The sequence below is a fragment of the Taudactylus pleione genome, unplaced genomic scaffold (assembly GCF_031769625.1).
Source record: "Taudactylus pleione unplaced genomic scaffold, aTauple2 ptg000800l, whole genome shotgun sequence".
NCBI classification, from domain to species: domain Eukaryota; kingdom Metazoa; phylum Chordata; class Amphibia; order Anura; family Myobatrachidae; genus Taudactylus; species Taudactylus pleione.
Genome location: NW_028285202.1, coordinates 1,173,242 through 1,196,314, shown reverse-complemented (window position 1 = coordinate 1,196,314; position 23,073 = coordinate 1,173,242). Strand labels below are relative to the sequence as shown.

The 23,073-nt window shown below is 43.7% G+C and overlaps 1 protein-coding gene across 2 annotated transcripts in view; it reads right to left on the bottom strand.

The window, feature by feature from the left end:
* The window catches only part of LOC148474915 (NACHT, LRR and PYD domains-containing protein 12-like), a 62,783-nt gene that overhangs the window by 381 nt on the left and 39,329 nt on the right, over positions 1-23,073 (bottom strand). For both annotated transcript variants that reach the window (XM_088457983.1, XM_088457982.1), the window contains exons 6-12: positions 20,073-21,765; positions 15,424-15,522; positions 12,255-12,425; positions 9,609-9,779; positions 6,344-6,514; positions 3,837-4,007; positions 3,403-3,573 (exon numbers count right to left, since the gene is read on the bottom strand). In XM_088457983.1, the coding sequence (XP_088314109.1) occupies positions 3,403-3,573; positions 3,837-4,007; positions 6,344-6,514; positions 9,609-9,779; positions 12,255-12,425; positions 15,424-15,522; positions 20,073-21,765 (2,647 nt within the window). The remainder of the gene's footprint in view (positions 1-3,402; positions 3,574-3,836; positions 4,008-6,343; positions 6,515-9,608; positions 9,780-12,254; positions 12,426-15,423; positions 15,523-20,072; positions 21,766-23,073) is intronic.

Sequence of the window (23,073 nt, the reverse complement as noted above, 5' to 3'; positions counted from 1 at the left end):
AGCCTGACGTCATAACTGGAAGAATAAAGTACATACAATCGTTGGGGTATATTCCATCTATTAGGCTATAAGTGTACGGTATGTCACTGAAAATGTTATTGATTCATCGTATACAGATGAGGTTAGTTAGAGGTTATCAAGTCTCTTAGTGACTGTTGCTGTTGGCAATAGATGAGATGGGGCAATGATGATGTCAGCACAATGATGACATCATTAAGCTCTGCCACCTCCCAGCACTACAGACAGAAAATATTAAAGAGCCAGGGTATGGGAGTGGACATTAAAAGTGCCCTATCTTTCCCACCATGGCACCTAGAGATACCGGGTCATCCTTATTTAAAAGAAGGGTGTCCCCACTTAGTAGTAGTGGGTGTCCCCAAGCTATTTGGGAATATGCCCTGGCAGAATATAGCTTCGGGCTACATCTGTGCTTGTTGCCACTCTCCCTGCTTTCTTAACGGCTACATAGCAAGACCACTTCCTGTATCAGATGTGCCCAGCCTGGCCTCGGGGTATGAACGATGCCAAATGCACGCAAGTGCACAGGTTATTATCCGCCATGGAAGGTGGAAAATTCGACTCCTAGGACAGCGAGACTATAGCGATCTGGGTATCCAACCCTGTCCTTGGATCTGTAGCATGATGATACGTCCCAGGGAAAACTAAAAAAACACTCCAGGCCTGCCTAACCTTGAGACATAAAAAGACACAGGAGAAGAGGAGGAGCTTCATTACATATCAATCATGGGGCCTTTTGGAAAACTTCCTCTATCTATCTAGAGCAAAGGTTCTCAAACTCGATCCTCAGGACCCCAAACAGTGCATGTTTTCCAGGTCTCCTCACAGAATCACAAGTGAAATAATTAGCTCCACCTGTGGATCTTTTAAAATGTGTCAGTGAGTAATGAACACACCTGTGCACCTGCTGGGTGACCAGGAAAACTTGACCTGTGTGGGGTCCTGAGGACCGAGTTTGAGAATCCCTGATCTAGAATGAACCCATACCCGTCATATGGGCTGCCATAAAGTATGAAGGAGAAAGACACATTTTTGGGTAGATTTGCTTCTCTGAAAAGAGGAGGTATAAGCCAACTAATGATATGTTCTGAAAGTACAAAGTATTTTGGGTAAGTGCTACATAATTATATTGCTGATACTGCTGTTGGAATGTGACCAGTCCCAGACATGCCAGACTATCCTTAGCACATGGGGAAAAAAGCCTTGGTGGCAAAGGTATTAACGCGTACCCCCGAACCATCCCACTTTGGACGGAGCAGTCCCACTTTTTGGGGACTGTCCCACCTGTATGGGGTGGGGGCACAGGGGGATCACTCATTACTGCAGATGAATAGATGCCATGTGCATGCAGGGAGAGCCTGGGGGCAGCCCAGCATCTCCAGGAATGCCAGGCATGCCCCCAGAGGGATGGTAATGTAGATTGTGCTGTGAGGCCACGCCTCTTTTTGGGGTGTGCATTGGCAGCACGGACAAGTGGTCCCGATTTTAATCTCCCATATTTTGGGAGGTATTGTTAAAGGCTATTATTACATTGGATGAAGTGCGCCTAGACATGAGGGACACTCCCAATTCCCACAACTCCTGACTTTGGGCGCATACTATTTCAACCAAGAAAAAGCCGCTATCTTAGTCTGCAAATTCATTTGCTTCCCGGTGTTACATGTTAAATTGCACAAAGTGTGCAAAACTTAATGTCTGCTCTTAACACTTTTTGATTTATCTTTTACACATCTATACTTTACACTTCACTATCACCTTTCTTCCATTTTCATGTGATGCCCTGGGAATGGTCCTTGGCTGGATTCTTTTGGGGTGCCTTGCGCCTCGGATGTGAACCCCTTAATGTTAGGGACGCCGGTATAGAGGAGCCTTGACGTTGGCCCGGCGCTTAATCATATATTTGCAAATGTATGTAACTAATACCTCTGAATCTCTATTATCATGTAGGATTCAAGTATTTTTGCTAATATTGCTGCAGTGTGCTGGAGGGAATCTTCTTTTTTCTGTGGTTCAGTATAAACCCCACCCTTTACAAGCACCTGGGCAATATCATTAAGCTGATGTGAGCGACCACCATACTTTCTATGTGTAGTTCTGAGAGGCATGAAAGAAGCCAGCATTGGGAGGATGTGCTGGTCCTTATAGTGCCATTTGGAGGTTTTTGGAGTACCTCCTCAGTGAGTCAGCTCTCGGCTTATATATGTGCTGTTATCATGCAGTACATTAATTGTAATTATATGACCCAGAGTGGGTGCTACTATTTGGTAGCAATAATTATTTTGGGGTGAGCGTTTGGGCGTGGGGCCCCCAGGGTTATTCTGGCTGGGCCTTTTTCAGGGCATCACCACTTAATTCACATAAATACTTTTTCATCACTTTTCTATTTGTTTGTTTATTATCTATGTAATTTTAATTCTTTCTTATTATATTTAAACTTTTTGATTTATCTTTTACACATGTATACTTTACACTTCACTATCACCTTTCTTCCATTTTCGTGTGATGCCCTGGGAATGGTCCTTGGCTGGATTCTTTTGGGGTGCCTTGCGCCTCGGACGTGAACCCCTTAATGTTAGAGATGCCGGTATAGAAGAGCCTTGACGTTGGCCCGGCGCTTAATCATATATTTGCAAATGTATGCAACTAATACCTCTGAATTCTGTTATCATGTAGGATTCAAGTATTTTTGCCAATACTGCTGCAGTGTGCTGGAGGGAATATCCCTTTTTTTTCTCTCTGCTGTAGTTGTAAACTTTTTGTGGTTCGTAGATGGCCCTTATTGCACACCTCCCAACTGTCCTGATTTCAGCGGGACAGTCTCTATTTGAGGGCTCTGTCTTTCTATCCCGATTGTTAGGCAGTTGAGAGTTATTTCCGTTTACTGCTGTTCTTGCATAGCAGAGCAGCAGTGAACGGGTGCCGCGTTCATCTGCCTCTAGTGCCCACAGCAGTAACAGGGTGCTGGTGGGGTCGTTGAGGAATAAGGTCGACCTCCATTACAAGGCCACACCTCTAAACTCTCTGTGATGTGGCCACGCCCCTCAATTACGTGACCGCACCTTTTGTCTTAATCTGCACACATCCAATGGGAGGTATGGAGAATAGAATGGTCATCTGTCTTTCTATGACTCCAAATACCTAAAGAGAGCATAATCTGTCTTGGACTTATTATTTAACTAGTGATACTAATAACCAATGCAAATAAAAAGTTATAAAACAAATCAGAGTTTGTCATGTTCCAAATAAAAGGCAGTACAGTCCTTGCATATAGACCCAGAGGTAATAAAATTAAATTATAGGACTAAATGTCTCTGCGACTTTGCCTTGTGTGGTCTATGACTTGTACGGAGAGGAAAGAAATATCATTACTAAGACAGCTCTTACCTAAGTTCCTGTAGGGCACAGTTCGGGTATCTTAGACCCTCGCACAGAAGTTTTAACCCACTGTCCTGCAGCTTATTTCTTGACAGGTCCAGTCTGATCAGAGAGCGGTTTGTAGCAATAACAGAGCGGAGATCATCACAGCAGGAGGAGATCAGACCACAGTTCTGTAACCTGAAAAGGGATCTGGATTAGGTCATTGCAGAGAGTGACTGGCACCAAAAGGGCTTCAACAACATTTTGCAGCGCCAGGCAGCACCTTCTGGCCTACACAGAACATACCTCCAGGCTCTGTCAGAGCTACCTAGCAGGAAAAGAACAAGACGGTAGGCTTCAGATCATGCAGTGGCCGCAAAGGCTCCAGACTTATACCCCATCCAGCTGGTTTGGGATGAACTGGACAAAAGAGTGACATTAATAACTAAGACAGATCTTACATGAGTTCCTGTAGGACACAGTTCGGGTGTCTTAGTCCCTCGCACAGAAATTTTATCCCACAGTCCTGCAGTTTATTCCCTGACAGGTTCAATTTGATCAGCGAGCGGTTTGTAGTAATAACAGAGCGGAGATATTCACAGCAGGATGAGGTCAGACCACAGATGTGTAACCTGATGAGAGAAGAGATGTCTGGATTAGTAATCATTTCTCACATCACGCAAAGTATAAATTCATAACAGAAAGAAAGAAAAACTGTGCAAAATAAAAATGATAAGCATTGTGGGTCTACCATATTATTCCTACACATTTTATGTGTTGTATCCAAGATGGTGCAAACTAGCAACAAAAACGCAAATTGTTATTTTCAAGTGCAGATTTTACTATTAAAACGTGTTGAAACGTGAATTTGGGAAGAGATAAATTATCAACCAATCAGCTCCTTATTCATCTTACAGGTTGTGGGCATCATTAATCAATGAGTTTTATAATTCACAATGGGTGATAAAACTCGCTGCGTATGATAATGGTGCTCCAGCCAATCGGCTTTCCAACTGTCATCTGTTTGAAAAATGACAGTTGGAAAGCTAATTGGCTGGAGCACCATTAATCATATGCAAAGAGTTCTATCACTCATTGGGAATTATGAAACTCATTGATAAATGATGATTGGTTGGTGCTTTATTTCTCTCCACTTTATCACTCTCCAAGCCTTAGCACATCTCCCCCCTCAGAAAGGTGGATTAACACCGGACCAAGAACCCAAAAGTATTCCTTGTTGGTGGTTAATAAAAATATATAAAAAATACATTTGCTTTTGGTTTACCTTTTTGTAAATTAAATTTAAAAAGAAAAAATTGGCCATTTTGGGCAGATTGAGGAGTTATTAGAAAACGAATGGTAATTTTGTGAATCTGCAAAGTCTGCTAAAAGATATATATTGTGTGGGCACTATATAATTAGATTACTGATGTTTGTATTGAATTGGAAACAAGGGCAAGTGTAAGCTGTCTATTTCAAACACCTGGGTTAACCTAAACCCAAAATTAAAAGTGTATTAAAACGGCGCTATTTCTTTAGTCACATGGTGAATAATGTGTTGGTGAAAGAATACTTTAAGGACACTTTTCTTATTTATTTGTGAGTGTCAGGTATTCTTCCTCAAAACTGGGAATAGGAAAAGAAAATTATATAGAATAGTGGAATACAACACTTGGTCAAAACAATGGCCCTGATTCAGAGCCAGACGCTCTGACCAGAGCGCTCGCTCTGAATCAGGGCCCTCCTCCATTAATATGGAGCGTCCTCCTGGACGCTCGTATAGCTGTGGGTCACCACCCACAGCATATACGAGCGTGCAAAAAGATGGTCGCGATGGTCTTGACCATCGCGACCATCGGACTTGCGAGGGAAACCCTGCGGTCGGGTCAGAGCCAAAATCACTCCCACTGACATCACTAGTGATGTCAGTGGGGCCGGCTTCAGACGGTAGGCGTTCCCATGGGAACGCCTCCGTCTGGCAGGCAAGCCCCCGGCACGCCCACCAAAGGGGGCGTGCTGTCAATCAACATCGACAGCACGCCCCCTTTGGTGCGAGACCCGGAGCGATGGAAAGTCCTTCGCTCGCCAGGTCTTGCGCATGCGCACGACGGAGCTCCCTCCGTCGTGCGCATGCGCAGTGGGGACCATCGACCCACTTGCGAGCGTACTGCCGCTCACGAGTGGGTCTGAATGACCCCCAATATTCTTAAAATAGAGCATATCCAAATGAATGCACATAATAATATTAATAATAATAATAATAATAATACGGCAATCAGTGGGGTTTAATTAGGATTACTTTATCCTTTGAAGGCATCTGGAAGATGTCAAAAACATGGGCTGTATTAATGAATTAGGTTTGGTCCGAATATAATAATTCAAATCAATATTTTCCGATTTAAAGCTGGTTAATTTTCCTTAGGAGGCCAGCTTGGTTTTACCCATAAAAATGATTGCCGCTTTAACATTGTGGGAAGACTGTCAGGAGCTCCCGCGGCGACTGCATATCGCACCCCTATTACATAAGCCCCCAGGTATGATAATATCACAAACAATACCACTCAGATATAGTGGAAGCTGACAGTGACTCCAACTGCAGGTGGTGGCCCATGCCTGGGCCTGAGGAAGGGGATAAAAGAGGCAGCAGGTAGACCCTCAGGAGTCGAGATCTAGGTGTACATTTTCAGGGAAGAACTTGGGCTGAAGTCCCAGGTGCAGCGAAGTCCTGCAGGATATTCACATACTCTATCTGGAGCCCACCGCAGACCTTGATATCCAGGTCTCTACAATGGTGGTAGAGTAGGCTAAGCCGGCCAGGATCCACAAGATTGAGTACTAACTAGCAAAGTGATAAGGCACACGCAAACCCGGTATCCTCACGGAGTAGCGTAAATAAATATTCTGATATAAAATGTGGTTATTTCTTGTCCTGGAAGGACAGGTATATAAATCCTGAACCAGATCTTACCTAAGTTCCTGTAGGGCACAGTCTGGGTGTCTCAGTCCCTGACACAGAAGCTTTACTCCGTTGTTGCGAAGTTCGTTCCCTCCCAGGTCCAAGCTGACCAGTGACCGGTTTGTGACAATGGCGGTGCGGAGCTCCTCACAGCAGAACGGGGTCAGGCTACAGACCTGTAACCTGGTGATAGATGAAATATCTGTGATTAATTTGTTTTTCTGAAGTCATAGCTGAAAGAATAAAACCATGTGGGAGGAGGCATCATATGTGGTCGCATTATGGCTGGATGATGTCAAACTCCCTTACGACTAATATGGACCCATTGAAAACTGCTATTCTTATGCGAGTACCTGGTCTGCGCCCATTAGGCAGTCCCAACTACTATCTGAAATGTCTCCTCCCTACATCTCAGCTGGCTCAAAGGGAAGAGGCCGTTTCTTTTTTAATCCAAGATGGACGATGGAAAACTGCTCTATCCCAATAGAGCAGTTTCACATCGGCCATCTTGGATTCAAAGCAATATTGCCTTTTCCCTGTGAGCCAGCTAAGAAGCAGGGAGGAGACAACAGCTATGACTGCCGCCAGTCAAGGGGGAGGGCTTGATCTTGCAGCTGTCATCATCAGCGCTGGCGCTAGGCTGTGCTGGCCCAGCGCCGTATTAAGTTGCCGCCCCTTCCATCCTCCGCTCCCTCCCCTTGAGCTTACATTATCCCTCTACAACCGGGAGGGTGGGTGGGAGTTTCCTGTGCCCTCCGGATACAGTGGCGCTCCGGCTTGCCCATGCCTGGAGCCGCTACTGGTCATCATCATCATCATCTGGGATCCTGACCACCCAAATTTGATGTGGCTGTTCCGGCTGAATTTATGTCTGTTTCTTATGCTGGGTACACACCTGAAAGATATATATGCAGATCGACTGAATTGCAGATATATCTGTAGATGGTGGTTGTTCATACATACTGGCCAACCCTTACTGCCATCAAGAGATATATCTGTTGTATATCTATGTGGCCAGAGCACCCTCTGGCAGCTCCCTCCCGATGGCTGGGGCCTAGACTGGCCGGGACACCCCCAGGATGTGCAAACTCGCCTGTCGGGGCACCGGATCTGGGATAAGTTCAATATACTGATGTACGGGATGCCAGTGCTTAGAATACTGGCGCTGGAATCCTGACACTGTCAGAATCCCGACCGACAGTGTCCCGAAGGTAAGCAGCTGGGTAGGGAGGAGTAGTTAGGGTTAGGGGATAGGGTTAGGCACTAGGGGGAGGGTTATGGTTAGGTACTACGGGGGTGGAGGGTTAGGTTTAGGGTGCGGGGAGGGGGTGGTTAGACACTAGGGAGGAGGCTAGGTTCAGGAGTATTTTTTTATCATATATATATATATATATATATATATATATACATACATATACATACACACACACACATATATATATATATATATCTGATTAGAGTGACCGTGTCCTGTTCATAAGTGGATATATAAATAAATGAGAATTTGCCCCTCTTCCCGGATGCACACTTTCGGAGACATACATGAGCATTAACCTTCTGTTTATGGAGAAGTTTCTTTGCAATATGGACATTTATGGTAAAGGAAAAATAGGACTCTGAACAGGACAGGCAGCACCGCTAAATTCTTTTCTAGTGTCTGATACCAGAGAGGGAGGGTTGGGATGCATACCGCCAGGTGTCGATATCCTAACCCTGTCGGGATGCCGGCGTGGGGATTCCCGAGCACTGGCATCCAGTACCCATCCCCCAGATCTTTCCTCCAAAGATGTCCCACACTGACGCCAGCTGAAGCTGCCACGAGGACTCCAGGACTTGATTTGCATAACCCGGCCCATCCTGGTGAGGTGCTGAATGGCAAGCCAATAGCGGTTTGCCATTGGCGGGTCGGCCAAGCACAGTGCACCAATATATCTGCAGATATATTGGGTATCGGCTGTGCTGCACACACCATCCAATAAGTAAGCGATAAAGCGCCCATTTAATTGAATGGCTAATATATATCGCCCAGTGTGTACCCGGTATTGATTCTACATGCAAATGCATTTGTGCAACCATGCCCTTATGGTACATTGCCTACAACAGAATGCTGACTCTATCATCTGATCCCCCTTTCATCTTTCTGAATAATGGTGCCTTTGCCTTCTGTTAGCGTAAGATCTGTTTTTGCCTCAACATTTACATCTAATCTATGATGTGACACCATTGTCTGTATATCAAACAATGCACATTTTTGTAAAATATCATTTCTCAATTTTGTAGATAAATCCGCTATTTATCTGACCATAGATATTTCAGATTGCATCCTATATCACTGTCACTATAACAATAAATCTGCATCTAGCGTTGCAGATTTCTGCATCCACTGGAAATTTTGGCCCTTTTGCGGGTTGCGCACGACCTTTTCTGTATTAAAGTTGTGTGTAATAATGGTTTTGTATGAGGAATACAAGCGTCACTCATTGGTCTGTCTCCAGGTTCCATAATGTAGCTAGTAAAGCTTATAACTAACGCAAGGAAAACACTTTTTATTAGGAATCAAACTATGGAGGTAATATAATCATATATATATATATATTTATATATATTAAAAAAAATTCTAAAAAAAAATATTAAGACGAGAAAAGTAAAGGACAGTAGCTCATTATACAGTCTATAGACAAAAGTGATTGGACACCGACAGCAAATAGATCAATGAGATGTTATTGACGTCAGTACTTTGTAGGCCCACCACGTGCAGTGATTACTGCAGACACCCTTCTTGGCAAACTGTCCACAAGTCCCTGGACAGTAGCAGGCGGTATGCTTTGCCATTCCGTCTTCATTACAGTGACCAACTGTGACACTGAAGAAGGTCAAGTCGGCCTACAAAGCACCCGTCACTCCAATTCGTCCCAGAGGTTCTCAATGGGGTTAAGATCTGGACTCTGAGCTGTTCAGTCCATCCGGGTTTACCAAATTTTCCATATACCAGTCCAGCGTCGCCCTGGAAACATGACAGGTGGCATTGTCGTCCTGATAAAAACATCTGTTGTTTCCGTAGAACTGCAAGTGCATGGGCCTCCCTACCAAGTGTTCTTGTCGAGACCGCCACATTAGTGGCCATTTGGAACTCGTGTGCAATGGTGAGCATGGTATGTATTTTGCTTGCGTGGGGGTGTCCAATCACTGTTGTCTACATAGCGTAGATGCATTTGCCATGTGTGGTCTATGTCTTGTACTGAGAGGACCGTTCTATAACTACTAAGGAAGCTCTCACCTAAGTTCCTGTAGGGTGCAGTCCGGGTGTCTTAGTCCCTCACACAGAAGTTTGACTCCAGAGTCCAGCACATTGTTCCAAGTCAGGTCCAGTCTGATCAGATTCCGGTTTGTCCTAAGAACAGAGCGGAGATCATCGCAGCAGGAGGAGGTCAGGCCGCAGTTCTCTAACCTGATGAGAGATCTGTATTAGGTCATTTATTATCATGTCCAGCCTCACACTCGGCATAACGACATCCCATGAACTGCGGGCGTTTTTATTATCATTCACTTTAGGATCAAGAAATCATATACCAGGTCTTTCTTATATCAAAAAAGCCTCAAAGATAAAATAAAAGCTACAAACATAACAGACGACCTAAAAAAAAAAAATACACATTTTTGCCTGCTCATTCACCAATCAAAAACACCTAATCCTTCGGCCCCCTTCCCCCTACTCTTATCATATGATGTTGCAGCCACCCCCATTGTCGTGGGCATTTCTGGGTGTCAGCTGGTAAGGCAACCATGCAAGCGCACACAAGAGATCCAATCCGTGGAGCTGCGTGGATTCTTGTGTTAACCTAAGGTCGTGAATTTGGCCACTGCCGTGGCCTTCCGCCCTTCTGGCCGCTTTGCATCCGAGTCTCAAACAGGCCCTGAATATTGGAATAAAATAATATATATTTTTATTTCCTAGTTATATCTAATTATTCGACCCCATATATTCCAGATTGAGCAATATCTGATTGTCAATATAAAAAAAAGAGCAAAAATCAGTACAAAATCAGCCAAAAATCAGTACAAAATCAGCCAAAAATCAGTACAAAAATCAGCACAAAATCAGCCAAAAATCTGTACAAAATCAGCCAGCCAATCTATAGGGAACAGTAAAATGTTATTATTACAAAATATATCCTAACACTTTCTAATTTCATATCAGTGCATATGGGGCAAATGGGAAATGTTTTTAACGTGGCATCTATCAAGTGACTATTGCTTGGGCAGGGGCATCCCAGCAAAGACACAGGAGCAAAGCGATAGTTTACACTATCGCTTCCCATCAAGGCAACTGTGCATGCACTGTCATGGGACGCCGCATGCGCGATCGCGGTCTGATGGGGAGATCTTTTTCTAATATTTTAAAAAAATGCATAATGTAGCCCTTAGGATATATTATTATCCTTTATTTATATTGCGCCACAAGTGTTCCGCAGCGCCTTACACGGTACATAAAACTAGTAAGTGAACAAGAAACAAATGACTTACAGTACATTACATTGCAGGACAAGGACACGACTTATATACTGTACATATAATGGGCTATCACCATCTAAATATGGCTACCGGGGCCAAAAAGCACATCAGAGCCTGGTAAATTCCCCAGTATGGCAGCCCCCATGGACCGCTATGGGGATAGTTTTTGTGACCGATAGCAGCGGGACCACAAAGATATCTCTGAAATCTGCTGCGATACCATCATAATAAATAAAAATGCAGTTTTTCTGAGGTTTTATCCCAAATTTGGTTTTGGACATAGACCACATGATGTAAGACATCAAAATGCGTAATGTGGCCCGTAAGTTACATTATGCATTTCAATGCGTAAACAATGAGAGTGACAGGACATCTGGGCTGTCTTTATGTGTCACTGCTGAGTGTATAAATGTAATTGTTACATTGGAAGCAGTGCTGCTAAAATTGCGCGTTTCCAAAAAGATTGTAACTAAATGCGAAACGCGTCACATTCTATGTATAAGACCAGAACTGATTTTCACCATCTCTGAGCACAAATCAAGTTGCTGTGTGCCGTCCTGTAAACCTGGACCACCCCACCCCCTCAAATACACCCCATCTCAACTCCTTTACTTCATTTAATATAATATGGGTGTAAAAGTAGCAGCACTAATGTGCCCAATTCATACTCACCAAGACATTCCCCGATTCATCCAAGCTGTGTAACTATACGAAAAAGTGACCCAACTGCTACAGTATTACACTTAATATACTACCCTTAATGTATTAAAGTTTTTTTATACATAATGTTACATCAGGATGGGTATGAAATCCCGGCTGTCGGGATGTCGTTGGTCAGAATACCGACAGCGACATCCAGACACCCATAGGGAAGACAGGTAAGTGTTTTCCCTAACCCCTACCCTAACTCTAACCTCTCCCCCTAGTGCCGAAACCTTGCCTCCCCGCACCCTAATCCTAACACTCCCTCCCCAATGCCTAACCGTCCCCCTAGTGCCTAACTCTAACCCCGCACCCTAACCCTAACCTCCCCGTCGGGATTTCGGCACCGGTATTCAGACCGTCGACATCCCGCACACGCCGGGATGCAGACTACATCCCGTAACATCGGAGAAAAACAAAAGTCACCCGAAAGTCTGTCTAGGTCTCCAAACACCCAAAGAGAGAGTAATCTGCCCTATACTCATAATTTAACTAGAAAAACTAATGACGAATGGACAACAAAACCTCACTACTAATTAAAAAGTGTTCATAGAGCAAAAAAAAATTGTAAATGATAAAAAAATCCTCAAATAAATACTCAGAATAAAGAAAAGGAAATTATAACAGCTATTTTTTTTGTAATATTTGCCTTTTGTTTTTTAGGCCTTTACTGAGACTATAGTTATATAAATACTATGACAGCTCTTACTTAAGCCCTTGTAGGGTGCAGTCCGGGTGTCTTAGTGCCTCAGACAGGAGTTTCGCTCCAGAGTCCTGCAGATTGTTCCCGGTCAGGACCAATCGGATCAGAGTCCGGGTTGACATTAGAACAGAGCGGAGATCATCACAGCAGGAGGAGGTCAGATCGCAGCTCTTTAACCTGATGAGAGATGCGGATCTGTATTAGGTCATTTATTACAATTCCCAGCCTCACGCTCAGCCTGACGTCATTACTGAGAAAATTAAACTGCGTCACCCAGAGGATCCCAGGTTTTCGCCTTATGACCGCAACGTAGCCAGCTACATGTGTTCCGTAGCGGGAGTGGTATAAATGATCGACAGTGTCTAGATAGATGCTCAATAGGTCGACAGGCATTAGGTCAACATGGTCACAAGGTTGAAAGGTACAAAAGGTCGACTGACAAATGGTCAATAGTGTAAAAGGTTGACTGTGCCTAATCCTAACTGTCCCTCCGTTAAATGCCTAACCTTAACCCTAACCCTAATCCTAACCCCTAACCTTAAAAATGGTGAAAAACATGGAAAAAATATACCGACCAGTTTTGTGTCGACCATTTGCCTCTGTCGACCTTTTGTACCTATTGTCCTTTTGCACGGTTGACCTTTTGCACTGTCAACCTTTTGCCAGTCTACCGTTTGTACCTGTCAACCTATTGCCTGTCGACCATCTGGCGACCTCCGCCCCTAGTCATACGCAGCAGTAGGTGGGGCGTACATCTGAGAAGAACAGACTGTCGTTGCAAAAGGATATGCAGGTGCAATAAAATAAAATGCAAGTCGCCGGCGTAAAACGCAACAAATGGCCTTTACGTCTGACTTGTGCGTCTTCTCTCCATGTATTGCAATCCTTGCATATTGTACCCTATGCAGTGCACACAAGATGGCTGCCTCACTTGGTACTTTAGCAGGTTGACCAATCTATATATTTCAGACTTCTGTAGTCTGCTGGACTATTCCCATAGGTCCTCAATAGGTTTGTTATCAGTATGTCGGCATTCATGTCAGCCTGTAACATATCGACATGCTCGGCATGTGGCTGTTCCTGTAGGAAGTACACTAAACCTAACCCGGCAGCTTGTTCCGGCATTTGCGGCTTTAGTCGAAGGTTGTGGCTCATGGCGCAAAACCGCAGTCCTAACCCTAAACCTAATGTCGTTTCACTCGTCAACACCTGTGATGAAGACATTGTGGACATTTTGCAGATGTTGACGTGTTAGCTGTCAGTGGGCCTGACTCAGCAAGGATGCCGACACAGGCACCCGTCTGCTGCACGCATGGAGACCGCAGACTCCCACAGCCCCATATTAAGCCGCCCATCTCCCGTTACTCACAGCCTGATCAGCACGCAAGATAGCGTAATCATCGGCAACCTTGAGAACCATTGGATCCATTAGCATAATAGTGGCTGACCTGACCTGCTGCGGGATTTTGGCCGCTTCCTGTGCACAGCTTACGGTATGGCTGTGTATGCCGACGCACTGCCTTAATTATGCATGCCCCTATAATGGCGCTATAATGCCTGCGTTCGCCTGACCACCCCCCGTCACCACCCACAAACGTCACTTCCTGTCAATAAATATCAGAGGGGTCTGTGTACACACAGCGTGTAGTCTGCGTAGCCTAACCCGATCGCACTGACTCGTTTGCGTGTACGCAGTGCGATGCATGAGCAGTACAAAAACATCAGCCAAGTGCGTGCGTTCTCTCCTGTGCGTTCCTTGTTGAATCGGGCCCTGAGGTAGCAGCAGAGGGGAAGGGGCCTAACCAGTCTTCCAGACCAGCACCCCTAGCCAGCCCCAGGATCACCCTTTTACCCACGATTCCTGGGCTGATTTGCGTTAGATAATAACTGACTAATGCACTGTGACCCTATTTAGTAACTTGGACAATGTTTCTCCAGCTGGATCTGCTTGCTGGAGGGGAATCTCACACCAGCCATAGTAATACAATAGAGCCAGTGTTTGCCGGTGGCCCAACCTATCACAGTGATGGGCATTATAACCATTGTCTCTGGTCACTAGAAACACAGACATTTAGTCACTACAACAGAGTAACTAAGCTATATGGACACAATGACGCATCTCAATAAACAACACCAAGCTCAGAGTTACAGGCCTGGAACAAACCATAAGCATTATTATATTGTAACATATTATGGGGCCTATTCATTAAACATAAAAATTCTCTGGAGATAATTAGCTTTAGAACTCTCATGGAGTTCTAGCTAATTATAGGTGGAATTCATCATTCCACCTCTCCATAAGTATCTATTCCGAAAAGCTGTCATTTTTGCGATGACAGCTTTTCGGGAAATAGATACTTTTCCCTCTCTACACTACCTTATCGCATCTGGAAACAGTGCTGCGCATGCGCTGTTACATCTGCAAAACCAGCGCATGCGCAGCACTGCCTACAGATGCGTTAAGTTTCGTACCCCCCCCGACCCCCCCCCCCACCCACCTCCCCCCTTCGCTCACCTTCCCCCCCCCCCGACTTACCTGTCCGCGCAGCAGCCTCCGGCTCCGTCCTGCTGGTCTGTCATGTGGTTTCCCAGCAGACCACATGACAGATTAGAAAAAAAAATACATTTTTTTTTTCTTTTTCTAAACCTTCTTGTGCTCTGCTGGGGAGCACACATGTCCGACCAGCCTCCGGAGCCTGAGAACGGAGCAGAGCGCCGGAGGGACTCGTCGGGGGACCTGCACACGCGGATACAGGTAAGTTTCACCTGCTATTCGCCACCTCACAGTGGCGAATAGTAACTGCATCATATTCCGAAAATGTATAATTTTCGGAATTTGATTAATACCATCATTTCCACATCCCCATAATAATGTATGGGGAGTGTGGAAATTAACGCAGGGGAACTTAGCAAGGAGATATCTGTGATATCTCCTGTGCTAAGTGGCTACATGAATACCAAAATAACGTTATTTAAAGAAAATGTCCTTAAAAACGTTATTTTAGTGTTGATGAATAGGCCCCAATATATTGTAACATATTAAATGGCTTAAGTTGAACAATGGTGAGAGAGAGGGTCACCCAGCAGGCAAAACCTTCTAGGACATCACTAGGTTCCTGGCACTACTGTGACAGGTTTTAGGGTCCACAAAGGTTTTACAATATAATCTTCTTACTTTAGTTCCTCCACCTGACAGTGTTTAAACAACCCGGATAAACTGGACTCCGTCTGATACACATCTTCCTCTGTATCAGGAAATCTGCATTCCATAAAACTGCGGAAACAAGAAAAAATAACATCCTATCACTGGAGGCTGTATAACATTCTGATAGATGAGACATATGTAATATACACTACAGGCTGTATAATGTCCTATCACTGGAGGCTGTATAACATTCTGATAGATGAGCCATATGTAATATACACTACAGGCTGTATAACATCCTATCACCGGAGGCTGTATAACATGCTGATAGATGAGACATATGACAGCCTGTAGTGTATTTTACATATGGGTCATCTATCAGAATGTTATACAGCCTCCAGTGATAGGATATTATACATCCTGTAGTGTATATTACATATCACTGGAGGCTGTATAACATGCTGATAGATGAGACATATGTAATATACACTACAGGCTGTATAACATGCTGATAGATGAGCCATATGTAATATACACTACAGGCTGTATAGCATCCTATCACTGGAGGCTGTATAACATGCTGATAGATGAGCCATATGTAATATACACTACAGGGTGTATAATATCCTATCACTGGAGGCTGCATAACATGCTGATAGATGAGCCATATGTAATATACACTACAGGCTGTATAATGTCCTATCATTGGAGGCTGTATAACATGCTGATAGATGAGACATAGGATATTATACACCCTGTAGTGTATATTACATATCACTGGAGGCTGTATAACATGCTGATAGATGAGACATATGTAATATATACTACAGGCTGTATGACATCCTATCACTGGAGACTGTATAACATGCTGATAGATGAGCCATATGTAATATACACTACAGGCTGTATAACATCCTATGATTGGAGGCTATATAACATGCTGATAGATGAGTCATATGTAATATACACTACAGGCTGTATAACGTCCTATCATTGGAGGCTGTATAACATGCTGATAGATGAGCCATATGTAATATACACTACAGACTGTATAAAATCATATCACTGGAGGTTGTTTAACATCCTATCACTGGAGGCTGTATAACATGCTGATAGATGAGCCATATGTAATATACACTACAGGCTGTATAACATCCTATCACAGGAGGCTGTATAACATGCTGATAGATGAGACATATGTAATATACACTACAGACTGTATAAACTCCTATCACTGGAGACTGTTTAACATCCAATCACTGGAGGCTGCATAACATTCTGATAGATGAGCCATATGTAATATACACTACAGGCTGTATTACGTCCTAACATTGGAGGCTGTATAATATGCTGATAGATGAGCCATATGTAATATACACTACAGGCTGTATAAAATCCTATCACTTGAGGCTGTATAACATGCTGATAGATGAGCCATATGTAATATACGCTACAGGCTGTATAGCATCCTATCACTGGAGGCTGCATAACATGCTGATAGATGAGCCATATGTAATATACACTACAGGCTGTATAACATCCTATCACCGGAGGCTGTATAACATGCTGATAGATGAGACATATGTAATATACACTACAGTGTGTATAATATCCTATCACTGGAGGTTGTATAACATGCTGATAGATGAGACATATGTAATATACACTACAGACTGTATAAAATCCTATCACTGGAGGCTGTTTAACATCCTATCACTGGAGGCTGTATAACATGCTGATAGATGAGCCATATGTAATATACACTACAGGCTGTATTACGTCCTAACATTGGAGGCTGTATAACATGCTGATAGATGAGCCATATGTAATATACACTACAGGCTGTATAAAATCCTATCACTGGAGGCTGTATAACATGCTGATAAATGAGACATATGTAATATACACTACAGGCTGCATAACATGCTGACAGATGAGACATATGTAATATACACTACAGGCTGTATAACATGCTGATAGATGAGCCATATGTAATATACACTACAGGCTGTATAACATCCTATCAGTGGAGGCTGTATAACATGCTGATAGATGAGCCATATGTAATATACACTTCAGGGTGTATAATATCCTATCACTGGAGGCTGCATAACATGCTGATAGATGAGCCATATGTACTATACACTACAGGCTGTATAATGTCCTATCATTGGAGGCTGTATATCATGCTGATAGATGAGACATATGTAATATACACTACAGGCTGTATAACGTCCTATCAGTGGAGGCTGTATAACATGCTGATAGATGAGACATATGTAATATACACTACAGGCTGTATAACATCCTATCACTGGAGGCTGTATAACATGCTGATAAATGAGACATATGTAATATACACTACAGGCTGTATAACATCCTATCAGTGGAGGCTGTATAACATGCTGATAGATGAGACATATGTAATATACACTACAGGCTGTATAACATCCTATCAGTGGAGGCTGTATAACATGCTGATAAATGAGACATATGTAATATACACTACAGGCTGTATAACATGCTGATAAATGAGACATATGTAATATACACTACAGGCTGTATAACATCCTATCAATGGAGGCTGTATAAACTCTGTGCTGGAAGATTCGAACACTGGCCTCTGCACTCCTAGAAATTAGACACACCCCCGTTTTCCAAAACACTGCTTGGTGCCACCCCCTCCACACCCCCACATGGCACTGAGTGCGACCATGCAGGACCCATTCTGCACATGCCCAGAACGGGTTTATGCACATGTGCATGTGTTATGGGAGTACTGCAGGGGGTGCTGCTACTCTAGGAAGAAGTCTCAACATCCAAACAACATGTTGTTATAGGATAATTCTGTATTAAATGTATAATTAGCAAACATTCCCACTGCCCATGACAAGCACAAGACAACCACACTTGCCCATTGACTACAAGAAGAAAAAGGTGATCCTAAAGCACTTCTCTAATGCTGCCAGTGACTTGCCAGGTCCACAGCTCTCACCATTCATGCTGGGGACTGATACACACAGCTCTCACCATTCATGCTGGGGACTGATACACACGGCTCTCACCATTCATGCTGGGGACTGATACACACAGATCTCACCATTCATGCTGGGGACTGATACACACGGCTCTCACCATTCATGCTGGGGACTGATACACACAGATCTCACCATTCATGCTGGGGACTGATACACACAGCTCTCACCATTCATGCTGGGGACTGATACACACAGCTCTCACCATTCATGCTGGGGACTGATACACACAGATCTCACCATTCATGCTGGGGACTGGTACACACAGATCTCACCATTCATGCTGGGGACTGATACACACAGATCTCACCATTCATGCTGGGGACTGATACACACGGCTCTCACCATTCATGCTGGGGACTGATACACACGGCTCTCACCATTCATGCTGGGGACTGATACACACGGCTCTCACCATTCATGCTGGGGACTGATACACACGGCTCTCACCATTCATGCTGGGGACTGATACACACGGCTCTCACCATTCATGCTGGGGACTGATACATGAGGCTCTCACCATTCATGCTGGCGACTGGTACACGAGGCTCTCACCATTCATGCTGGAGACTGATACACACGGCTCTCACCATTCATGCTGGGGACTTATACACACGGCTCTCACCATTCATGCTGGGGACTGATACACACGGCTCTCACCATTCATGCTGGGGACTGATACACACGGCTCTCACCATTCATGCTGGGGACTGATACACACGGCTCTCACCATTCATGCTGGGGACTGATACACACGGCTCTCACCATTCATGCTGGGGACTGATACACACGGCTGTCACCATTCATGCTGGGGACTGATACACACGGCTCTCACCATTCATGCTGGGGACTGATACACACGGCTCTCACCATTCATGCTGGGGACTGATACACACGGCTCTCACCATTCATGCTGGGGACTGATACACACGGCTCTCACCATTCATGTTGGAAACTGGTACATGAGGCTCTCACCAATCATGCTGGGGACTGATACACACGGCTCTCACCATTCATGCTGGGGACTGATACACACGGCTCTCACCATTCATGTTGGGGACTGATACACACGGCTCTCACCAATCATGCTGGGGACTGATACACACGGCTCTCACCATTCATGCTGGGGACTGATACACACGGCTCTCACCAATCATGCTGGGGACTGATACACACGGCTCTCACCATTCATGCTGGGGACTGATACACACGGCTCTCACCATTCATGCTGGGGACTGATACACACGGCTCTCACCATTCATGTTGGAAACTGGTACATGAGGCTCTCATCATTCATGCTGGCAACTGGTACATGAGGCTCTCATCATTCATGCTGGAGACTGATACCCGAGGCTTTCATTTAAACTAGTTGTAGTTAGAGGCAGGTAATATGTTAGCTAAAAATATATATGTTTAAAGTTGATTTATCCTTATACACATGACTTTCCTTTTGTTACAACAACTTTATAACCGTTGAATTATAGTCCTAAAGATTCCCACCACGACCTTTAATCTGAAAGGGAAACAACATAAAAAATATCTCATACTTATTAACTTATATTAACTTCAAACCTTCTAATTTACTTCCTGAAAAGCTACAGGGCACAAGAAAACCTTGCTCCCAGTAATGTGCCAAATACATACCGAAGTTTAGAGCATTTCGAAATTGCTTTAGATAGAACAATCCGAGACTTTGGTCCCATTTTGTAGCTCATAAAAGAAACTTTCTGTTTTTTTGTACTTCTCTCCAGGCAGTAGGCTACAGCTCGGCAACTAATGTTTACTTCGTCACTTTGTTTACCATAAGGAAAGACATTAATTTGCAAATTGAGAAAGTGCATCATCATTCTCCCCACATAGTCTTCATCCTGTGTCTCATAAAGGCAGTATAGGATCTCATTGTGGTATTCTGATGGACATTTCTTTAGCCATTCCTCCAAGGTGGGTTTTTCTACGTAGGAAATGGGACAACCAATGGTTCTCTGAGCCTCCTGAATTTGTTGTTCACCGGAAAGGCCAAATAAGAACCGTACAGTTAAATTCAGATGGGCCTGATCTTCAGAAGCCTTCAGTAAATCTGTCACTTTTGTAACTGTTTCCGTGGTTTCATCCAGGACATAGTAGAGAGCAGCGAAGAACTCCTGCACACTCAGGTGGATGAAGCTGTAGCAGGTGCGGGTCTCAATGTCCTTGTGAAAGATGTTCTCATTCAGAAACACAGACTCCAGCTCTGACATAGAGAGTCCATGTCGAACAAGATCTGATTCATCAAACAGAATTCTCCTGTCCCAAACGCCTTCGTTGGCCAAAGAACACAGCTTCTTTATACATGTACTTATAGGCTGTGTAGAGTTCCTTCCATGATACTTTATTAAACCCTTTAGATATAATAGGTAAATGGATGTGGTTGTCTTGGAATCAATCACAGATAAACCCTCTTTGAGTATTGGCTTCATTACAGTGCATACAATCCAGCAAGTTATCGGGACAACACACATGGTAAACAGAGTATCTTCGTCCTTAACTGCACTAAGAGCCTGGTCCGCTTGTTCTTTGCTATCAAAGAAATTGTAGAAATATTCTTTGCGGTCATTTCCTGTAAACCCCAGAATTTCCACATATTGAGAACATTTAACAAGACCCTTCAGCTTCATTATCGAGAATTGTCTTGTGGTGATGATTAAAGAAATTTCCGTGAGCATTTTTTTCCTCAATATACTGTTTAGAAGGATTTCTTTGGAGACCTCCTGAAATGGGTCTACACAGACCTCCGTATCATTCATTGATGGGAATTTTAATTCATCGAAACCATCAACAATTAAAAGAATTCCTTCGCTGTTACTAAGGATTGACCGCAACAGATCAGATGAACATTTCAGTCCACAAAATCTGGATAAATATCTCTCCAGGCTTATATTACCAGTGATGGTGTTAACTTCTCTACAGCTCATGTAAAATACATAATTAAACTTTTCTTTATACAGGTTCCCGGAGGCCCAGTCCAGCATGATCTTCTGGGAGGTCATTGTTTTTCCAATCCCAGCAGGTCCTTGTAGCACCACAATCTTGGGAATATTTCCACCATCATCAGGGTCGAACAGAGCTTGTATGGTGGTTGGGGCATACGCCTCTGAAGATCTGTTTGCCATAACCTGTAGATGCCGTTGTCCTGTAGATGTTATTTCGTGTTGTCTCTCCACTTCATTCCGAAGATTCTTGATCAGTAAAAGGCTGGTGTACCGTTTCTTCATAAAGACTTCCTCCCCAATCCTTGCATTACTGTCTTCAATACGTAGGTATTTCTCTCTCATATCATTAACATATTGTAGTCTGCAGTCTGTACAGGATTTAAAAGTATAAATTATATTAGCTAATGGTCAGATCTTGAGATTCAATGTGGTTTTAGGTGGCAAGAACATGAAACAAAGCGTGTCCATTAAACCAAGCAGCATAAAGAAAATATTCTGAAGAATTCAGAGATAAAAATGGTTAATAATGGAATGGGCATTACTTAGAAAAATAAACACAAAAACTAAAAATAAATTATTTTAAACTTATATAATATAGATCTCTGTATTTCACACATGTACTTTCAATGGCATTAAATAGAGTGTGGTCTTGGGGTCGTAGTCAATATTGTCTATAGTCATAAGGTCAATACTGTAAAGTTGAATATCATAATCTTGACATGGTCAAAATGTCGACACCTATTATGTTGACCATGAAATGTTGACACAGTTAAATGTCAACAAATGGAATGTAGACAGTCAAAAAGTTGACAGTAGAAGTTTTAGTGTTAGGGTTGAGGTTAAAGTTTTGCTTAAAATTGGGGGGCCAATATTATGTACCAATCAACACTTTGTCAATGTCAACATTTTGCAAGCTGACATTGTGGTGGTCGACATTCAGAACATGTTGACATTTTGTCTGTCATCATTTTGTGCCTGTCGACATTGTGGTGTCTGTATAATGACTGTCGACATTGTGATTGTCAACAGAACATACTGGGCCTGTGGTCTTGCATTTTACTGACATTTCCATCTCACCGTGCTAGTAGGTAGCAATTATTACATTCTTCTAGCAGTATATCGATACCGATATGTAATACCCACTGGTGTTATAAAGTGTAGGCACCTCCAGTGGTTGCTTCCCATTGGCAGCATGATAGAAGGTGGGTAATAGCCATGTTCTATGCTTACTGATGGGGCATGTAGGAGGAAACAGGACTATAGTCCACTGGTCAGTTCTGCAAGGTAGCAATGGGCATTATATAATGGGGCCTGCTCCTTTTATTGTACTCAGTCAGACATAATAGGACCTTCAGGATTCCCACTTCTACCACCAACAGCAAAGCTGTTGGTGGGGATGGGGTGGAGCTAATGGCACTTGTGATGCTTATTATGGCACCACGGATGGGTGGGGCTTCACAAGCACCATGAGAGAAGAAGCATTTGTAAGCACCAGTGAAGGCCGGGCCTCATCATAGTGCAATAGGGTTGCTCTTGCTTCCGCTGGGAGTTGGATTGTAGCAGTGCTGCCTGGACAGGACTGTACAGTAGAGATACTGGTAAGAGGGTGAGTACTGAAAAGCTAGAGGGTATATTAGGAGATCTGAGATGGTCTTGTGGAAGGAGGATAGAAAGGA